At 38.7% G+C, this 8,880-nt stretch overlaps 1 protein-coding gene across 2 annotated transcripts in view; it reads right to left on the reverse strand.

Annotated features, from left to right (window-relative positions):
• The window catches only part of vps50 (VPS50 EARP/GARPII complex subunit), a 166,270-nt gene extending 163,792 nt beyond the window's left edge, over window positions 1-2,478 (reverse strand). For both annotated transcript variants that reach the window (XM_038288768.1, XM_038288767.1), the window contains exons 1-2: window positions 2,332-2,478; window positions 1,794-1,862 (exon numbers count right to left, since the gene is read on the reverse strand). In XM_038288768.1, coding sequence (XP_038144696.1) covers window positions 1,794-1,862; window positions 2,332-2,364 — 102 coding nt within the window. In that variant the 5' untranslated portion in view covers window positions 2,365-2,478. The remainder of the gene's footprint in view (window positions 1-1,793; window positions 1,863-2,331) is intronic.
• Window positions 2,479-8,880: the final 6,402 nt, after the last annotated feature.

The raw sequence follows: 8,880 nt of genomic DNA on the forward strand, positions 1-8,880 counted from the left end.
GTAACATCTGCAATGAAAGCTGTTTTAACGCATATCCAGCCAAGTTTCCTGACATTAAAGCATCCAATGAATAAAAATGATAAACATTTTACCAAAAAAACCCAAAGCTATCATCTACTGTATTATAGTCACAATTATAATCAATGAATGAAAACTTGGCTTTCACTCAGACAGCAGGAACAACGACACATTTCCTCTTATTGTTAAAATAACCAACAAACTGCGCGCTAGTGAAAAAAATATGTAAAACTCAAAGCATTATACCTTCAGCCTTCCAAAACCAACAAAGAGAGCACTTCCTTTATTGATCTTGTTCTCACAGCAAACAATAATGAGTAACTTTACCAGAGAAATAAAACAAAAAAAGAGAAAGATAATGCTATGAGGGTTAAGATCGAACTTGGCTCACAACCTAAACCTCTGGAGCCACAGAAGCTTTAACCTGAGAAGGAGGAAATAAATGAGATGTCTACTCCAATCACCCGGGCTAATTTCTGACAAGCAATTGTGTTTGTCCCCTTCCAGATTGCACCGAGGCACTTTGCTGGGAAGGTCGCCACTAAACGGACAAAGGAACACGTAGCCTGGAACTGACGGTGCATTGATGTGTCTTTAAGTAATTGTAGACTATACTACACAAAGAGCCAGTGTGCTGTTTAGCTCTGCTGGGGTGTGACAAAGTTGGTAAATGCTTCCTGTGACATAGCATGACTGAGGGTATTTTTATGGCTACTAGGCAGTATGTGGAAATACTGCAGCAAAAGCAGAAAAGATTTTACAATGATACACTTGGAATATGCATTTAACAATTGTATTAGTTTATTAATAGAGCTTTTACAGCTGGAAAACCTTTTACTTAGGGAGTAATCTTCATAGATATGATAATGTATGAATAGGTTTATTAATAAAGAAATATATGGTTTTAATGTGAAAGGTAACTGTTAATACCGATCACTCACATGTGTATGTACAACAACTTTTTGTTGAGAAGGAAGTTCCCAACAGGAAAATGAACATAAAACATGGAAACTAACTGAAGGTATAATGCTTTGCAAAGACATCCATACAACTTAATGGTTCCCACATTTCTTTCTCTGTTGAAGCTTTAAACTTCTATGCATTTCATTAGGATTTGATATGGTGATCTAATCAGAATCAAAAACAAAATCCGGATCTTTGGGACACAAACAAAATTAACGTTTGGAGAGCCAGAAAACCAACATTAAAACAATTATGAAGAAAATTGTAGTAGCAGCGTCCTGCTGTGGTTATGTTTTCCTCGGCAGGGAAAGGGGAGGAGGCAACATTTTAAAAAAAAAGGACAAGTCAAAATTTAGACTAGAATACAATTTTATATGTTTGGCAAATAATGAAAACTGATAACTACAGATGCTCCCCTATGCCTAAGTAATTTTGCAAGGAATTAAGCAGATTTTTGCTATTAGAGAAGAAGCCCAAAAGATTGACGCTGTAAATGGAGCAAAAAGAGGTCCCACAGGGTATTGAACACTTTTCCCAGACTGTTATTTGTTAAAAAGTTTGAAAAACACAGTTTGTGTTTGTTTCCTTGTTATGCTATAATCTGTGAAGTATAATACATAAGATACCAATAAGATACATGGAAAATTTTGTTCCTGCATGACAAAATAAAAGAAAAAACTTGACTTTTCAGAAAGATCTGCTTAGATGCTATTAATAATAAAATGAAAAAAATACAACTTGATGGATCAGTTTGCTCTTCTTTCATTACATAAACAGATCTGAGATTGTTGTGTTTTAAACTGAAACCTTACCGTACTGTGGATCCTCGGATTCTCCACTGGACTCAGGTCAGCCATGCTCTCCTGGGGGCTTTTGAGGCCCTGTCAAAAACAACATAAACCTTCAAGAGAAGCTTCTTGCTTCGTGAAACCTGCAGCCTCTGATGCAGCTAACTTCACTACACAAACACATACACGCACAAAAAGTGGAACTGAAGATGCAGATGACTGGGAGCGATATGCTCTGATGTGACCTATAATTTACATGAACATCACTGCTTGTGCAAACTGAGAACTTCCCCTAACCGCCCAGGTTTCTTTGTTGATGGGACTGCAGGTGGATTTTTTTTCACGGCTCTAGAGTCAGTGTTCCTCCAGAAAATACCGCCATCCTTTTGCCAAACGGAGAACCCTAAGCTTTCATAGACATAAGTAAAAATGCTTAATTTATTTTATATCAAAACGTCTGTTAAATGTAAAACGATGAGCTGTCAAATTAGCCGGTTAGCTAGGTTAGCTGTCAGATGCAAAAGGCCGTTCAGTCCTTCTATGAAGACATGTTTTTTCTCACCTGTCGGGTCATAAGAGACTTTATCTTCTGCATTTTGATTCCAACCTGTGTGAAAAAAGGCAAATAAACGAGTAAATCCTATCTATACTGTCTTGTCAACAGTTAGCCTACGAGAAGGAAGCCATGGTTGACTGTCACGTGACTGGAATGGCAGGAAGTGGAGCATCTTGGGATATGGTGTTTTTACTCCGTATTTTACTTTATTTTACGTTCAGCGATTCTTACGAAAGGGGATTAGGGAAGCTGAAGAAATTTAAAAAAGTTAACTGATTTTTACATTTTATTTCAGTGTAATATGAGAAAACAGTAAGAAATATGACTTTTTTCCTCAAAATTCTGACTTTAATCTCAGAATTCTGACTTTAATCTCAGAATTCTGACTTTAATCTCAGAATTCTGACTTTAATCTCAGATCTCTAAATTAATTCTGACAGCTTAAAAGCATGTTAGCATCCAGCTGTAGCCATGTCTGTTTTAGAGACTAAACTAGCTCTCTTGTTTTTTTAATTACCTTCTGCTCTTCCATTAATGAAATAGCATCACCAGGGACCCCTCGGGCATGTAAAAATACTCCTAATTGCGTCATTTTCCACCAATGTGTTACTGTCCCTCCTTCCCAAACTACTCACATCTTTTTCAGTAAAGCCGAGTGCTCCCACATTTCTTCCTTCATGGTGCCCATCTACATTAAGTTCCAAAATTCTGAGATTAAAGTCAGAATTCTGAGAAAAAGTCAGAATTCTGAGATTAAAGTCAGAATTCTGAGAAAAAAAAGTCTGAATTCTGAGATTAAAGTCAGAATTCTGACTTTTTTCCCATATTAAACTGAAATAATATTTAAAAAATTTATTAACTTTTCCTTTTTTTTTTTTTCAGTGGCCCTAATCCTCTTCCGTAGATTCTCGTGGATAAATTTCACTAAAATATTTGGGAAATAGAAGTCAAGTTTTGTTCTACACTTTGAAAAATAGAAGAGAAATATAATTGCTCCCTAAGTTTTATTAAATGTAGATTTACACTATATTGCCAAAAGTATTTGCTCACCCATCCAAATTATTGGAATCAGGTGTTCCAATCACTTCCATGGCCACAGGTGTATAAATTCAAGCACCTAGGCATGCAGACTGTTTTTACAAAGATTTGTGAAAGAATGGGTCGCTCTCAGGAGCTCAGTGAATTCCAGCGTGGAACTGTGATAGGATGCCACCTGTGCAACAAATCCAGTCGTGAAATTTCCTCGCTCCTAAATATTCCACAGTCAACTGTCAGCTGTATTATAAGAAAATGGAAGTGTTTGGGAACGACAGCAACTCAGCCACGAAGTGGTAGGCCACGTAAACTGACGGAGCGGGGTCAGCGGATGCTGAAGCGCATAGTGCGAAGAGGTCGCCAACTTTCTGCAGAGTCAATCACTACAGACCTCCAAACTTCATGTGGCCTTCAGATTAGCTCAAGAACAGTGCGCAGAGAGCTTCATGGAATGGGTTTCCATGGTCGAGCAGCTGCATCCAAGCCATACATCACCAAGTGCAATGCAAAGCGTCGGATGCGGTGGTGTAAAGCACGCCGCCACTGGACTCTAGAGCAGTGGAGACGCGTTCTCTGGAGTGACGAATCGCGCTTCTCCATCTGGCAATCTGATGGACGGGTCTGGGTTTGGCGGTTGCCAGGAGAACGGTACTTGTCTGACTGCATTGTGCCAAGTGTAAAGTTTGGTGGAGGGGGGATTATGGTGTGAGGTTGTTTTTCAGGAGCTGGGCTTGGCCCCTTAGTTCCAGTGAAAGGAACTCTGAATGCTTCAGCATACCAAGACATTTTGGACAATTCCATGCTCCCAACTTTGTGGGAACAGTTTGGAGCTGGCCCCTTCCTCTTCCAACATGACTGTGCACCAGTGCACAAAGCAAGGTCCATAAAGACATGGATGACAGAGTCTGGTGTGGATGAACTTGACTGGCCTGCACAGAGTCCTGACCTCAACCCGATAGAACACCTTTGGGATGAATTAGAGCGGAGACTGAGAGCCAGGCCTTCTCGTCCAACATCAGTGTGCGACCTCACAAATGCGCTTCTGGAAGAATGGTCAAAAATTCCCATAAACACACTCCTAAACCTTGTGGACAGCCTTCCCAGAAGAGTTGAAGCTGTTCTAGCTGCAAAGGGTGGACCGACGTCATATTGAACCCTATGGATTAGGAACGGGATGTCACTTAAGCTCATATGTGAGTCAAGGCAGGTGAGCAAATACTTTTGGCAATATAGTGTATCTAGTTTTACTAATGCAGCTTACCTCTTTTGCCACCGGATGTCAGTATTTTTGCAGCAAAGTAAAAACTTGGAGACACAAAAAATAAACAAGAGCAATTTAGATAAATACCATATTGACCTTGGTCATATTAAAATCTTAAATAACAAACCATGATTAGATCACATATTTTTTTCTCTATTTATATATATGCTGTATGTTTGATCACAGGCACGTTTGCAAAAGAATAATTGCAAAGGGTCCAGAATCAAAACCTTGTTCTCTCAACTGTTAATATAAAATTTTCCCATACGCTATAATAAAAGGGCATTTTAGTAGCTTTGTTTCTTTTTTTCTAGATAACCAGTTCAAAACCAAAGTCATTTAGAGAAAAACATGTATTTGTTTATAGATGTCATATTCCCATAATAAAGTTTAACATTTTTGGCATTTTGAACATGTTCTATTTAAAGTTATTAACATTAAGATGTAAATGATAGGTTAAATCATGCAGAAGACTTCATTTAGCTAGTAGTTTTAGCAGCTTATTTCTATAGATGTTCGGCAGCTAGATTACAAAAAAAATATTTTTCCCAAATAATTTGGAAGAAAAGTGTTTTAAATTTTGTCATATTCAGCTATAATCTTTTGCTCTAATTAAAGCTGGAATACTTTTGGGGGTGTTTCTCTTTTAGCTTTCATATTAAGAAATTGTTGTTTTTTTTTCCTGTCTTGGCCTGTATTCTGTGTTAAGTGTTTGTCAATCACACACATTTTAGAGAGGAAATGCAATTATGTTTATAACATCAAACCGGTTAAAAAGCATTAATTCATTTCCAGTGGTTGTGTTGTTTAGTCAGACTTATTCATATATTATTCATGAGAGACAGGATCATGTCATGCCATGTTTTCCTTGACTGATTCTTCCTCTCTGCCAAGGTATTAAAGCTTGCACCGCATTGAAAGCTCTTCCAAATAATGACCTAAATGGTGCACGCAGGCAAGCTTAGTCTGCTTTGTAATTGCCCCATCAGGCCTTCTACTGAGCAACACTTGAATGCTCCCCACCGCAGGCAGAGGGAGAGCTAGTTCCTGGTTAATCATGCTGTAGGCTTATTTCCCTGTCAAATGAAGGTGAGGCTGCTCTCTTCAGGTGAGTTTACTCCAATGTTGTTCGTTGGGAAGCCATCCGTAAGGCGGCGCCTCCCTTAAAGTATACACTGAGACGGAACAGATGGCCGCCTCTACCCGGAGATGCCACCACAATGAAGAGGCACAGTTCATAAGCTATAATTAGAACAAGATTGCAAAGACTTCTTGTTATTATGCAAGGGAGCATCATGTAGACTTGCAGTTAATTATCTTCTCATTTGGCAGGTAGTGAAAATGTTTCGCAATTGTTGATATTAACAATTGTTTTAGCTAAAAAATTATGCTGTTTGAATTTTTTATTTTGCACTACAAATTAGTCTAAACAGAACACAAACCTGATTGCTTATTTCCTGCTAAATAAAGGACTTTATTTTCTTAATTTGTTTGTGTTTCCTTGGACTTATCCTTGAATGCAGAAATGCAAAACGGCACAGATCCTCTTATTTACTCGTGATAAGGTGTCAGCAGAAGCAGGTGGGAGGGCACCCTGCGACATGCTGTTGTGTCCATCTGTGGCTGCTTATCTCCTCATCATGCCAGGTACACAGCTACCGGCACACCAAATGCCCACAGAAATTAAAGGTCCTTTTCAGATTTGAAATGAATACAATTCATGTAATTATGAGATACAGAATACATAAATACTTAATACTTACCGACTGATATAACAGAACATCTGACAGTATTTTATTTTTCTTCCCACATCGGTTAAACCCTAAGTGACTTAACTTGGCAGGTTTGATGAAAAATAAAATAGAAAAACACAGTAAAAGGTTTCATAAGCATTGTTATTGTTTCGATGTAGATAGCAAACAGACTTCCAAATGACCATGACAGTAAACAGTCTTTAATAAAGTACAAAACATGTGTACACAAATTGTACAATAATTTCAAAATTATTAAAGGTTTTTGTGTTTTTATTCAGTTTTAACAGGCAATGAAAAGCAAAACAAATTAAATAAAAACATTTGAGAAAAAGAGTCAATAATATTAGACCATTAGGCAGATGTTCTCTTTTCCTCTCTTAAAGCTACAGTGTGTAATTTTCAGCGACATCTAGCGGTCAGACTACAGACCGCAGCAACATGAACATCTCCCCCCCACCGCTTCTCCCCCCCAACAGTACGGCGAGCGTTATAGGACAAAATGTCTTCCACGACGTCCACATCACCTACCCTCTCAAGTGATGAGGTTTGTTTACATAGATAATTTTACAGATAGTATTTCATTAGTCTGTGTAGGGTATAGATTTCATGTAGACTTAAGATAATAAATATACCCGTTATTTTTTCTACATCGTTGTGACGTCTTGGTGAGCTGCTTTGCATGGTGATATAAACAGACGAAGTAATTGTAGTCATTAGTTTAACAGCGAGATTGTGTTCGCTGGAAGAATATATATCCCCCGTTTACAGAGTCCAAGTCATTTTGGTGGCACGGGGGTTACAACGCGAGGGAGAGGGAGAGGACGAGGGCGAAGGCAGGGAGGCCGTGCAGCTAGGGCCAGGCGAGAGAGGGGAGCCAGCGGGGTGAGAGCAGAGGAGGAAAGGCTTGAAGATCTCCAAAGGAGCCGGAGAGAAGTAACCGAGGTATATATCCAGAAAATTATTTTACAGAAAATTACTGAATCATTACCTGTGAAACGTCAGGGACGTTGCTGAATAAGTATACTGGAGAGTAACAGCATCATCACGCAGCATGTTATTGTTTTAGACAGGTCTGAGCATCCTGTACTCCAAAAACTGCAGTGATATTAGACAATTGTGTGTGTAGGATTAATTACCTGTCCAAGAGAAAACTGGCAACTTGAGCGTCACTTTGAAAACCTTTTTCCTCCATCAGTGACTTCCATCGTGTAAATGCCGTGCCAATGTTGATCCGTGTTTTTTGCCGTTTCTTGTCACTCTTGCGTTTATTCTCGTCGTGTTTCCGCTTCTTAGATGACGGGGGTTCGGTGTCCGCCGCTTTTCGTTGTGATACAGAGTAGGCATGATCCTCCATTCGTCTGATGTTTGGCCACACAGTGCCAAACAGTTTGCAAAGTCACTCACGCCTGCCGCCTTGTTCACCTTTCTTGTTACCGAGGCGCAGTATACCTGCTTCTTCTTCTTCTTTGGTTTCAGGCAGACTAAACGCTTCTCAGGCATAATACTGCCATCTACTGTTCAGTACCGTCTCAGTTAATCTCTCTCAACTTGCCGTAGTTATTTTTGAGCGTCATGGGAGATCTCGCAATCGCTAGTTTGTTGCCTCTGCGCTTGCCGTAGCGCAAAGATGTCAGCCTCCATGGCTGCGAGACCCGCTCCTATGTAATTATAAATAACGAATTCTAAGGCAACGCAAATATTATGGTTAAAAGGCTGAGCTCATAGGTGATGATAAATAACATAGTTATGTATAATATATTAAATTTCTGACTTTATATGCCTGTAATTATTACACACTGTAGCTTTAACTGTTATTTTATTGAAAGTCACAGAAAAGAAGTTTCATGTATTAACTAATTTTCTGAAACAACTTTTCTCAATTTTATTTCTCTTAATAATATTTAATTGAAGAGTAAGCTTCAAAATGGCAATTTTATTATGGGCAAAAAATGTCATGGGTCAGCGAAGGAGGACATGCATCTCCAAACTGCCACCAAGATCAATGCTTGATACCTTGGAGCAATCTGCTTTAGATTTCTAGGTCTCTGCTATGAAAAAGGTCTTACAGCTATGAATAAAGATTTAATTGAATGGAAAAAGGACCAGCTGTAATACTATAAATCAAATTTTATTAACTAAATTAATTCAATCTTCTTGAGCTCCCTTGCATGTCTTGTTGAGACAGTGTGGACAGCATTACTGCCGCTGTTATGATGCTTTCAAAAGCTGTGCTCTTTTCCTCCCAATGAGAAAAAACCTAAGATGGAAGTCAGAGCACATATTTGCTCAAAACAGCTCCATCGTTAAGGGACAAGTCTTCTATTTTCAGAGTGATAAGGTTAAAGGGAAGGAATGCATTAGAAAAAATCGAGAGAAGACCAACAGATATCAGAAGTTTATGAATACTCCATGCAGTATTCTTTCTTTAAGAACCCAAACCAGCACCCTGTAGTTAAGCCACAGAGGGTCATTTTAAACCTATGCTGCTAAAAAGATTGCTGATAA

This window comes from Cyprinodon tularosa, unplaced genomic scaffold (genome assembly GCF_016077235.1).
Source record: "Cyprinodon tularosa strain WSP-4 unplaced genomic scaffold, ASM1607723v1 ctg26, whole genome shotgun sequence".
Lineage (NCBI taxonomy): Eukaryota > Metazoa > Chordata > Actinopteri > Cyprinodontiformes > Cyprinodontidae > Cyprinodon > Cyprinodon tularosa.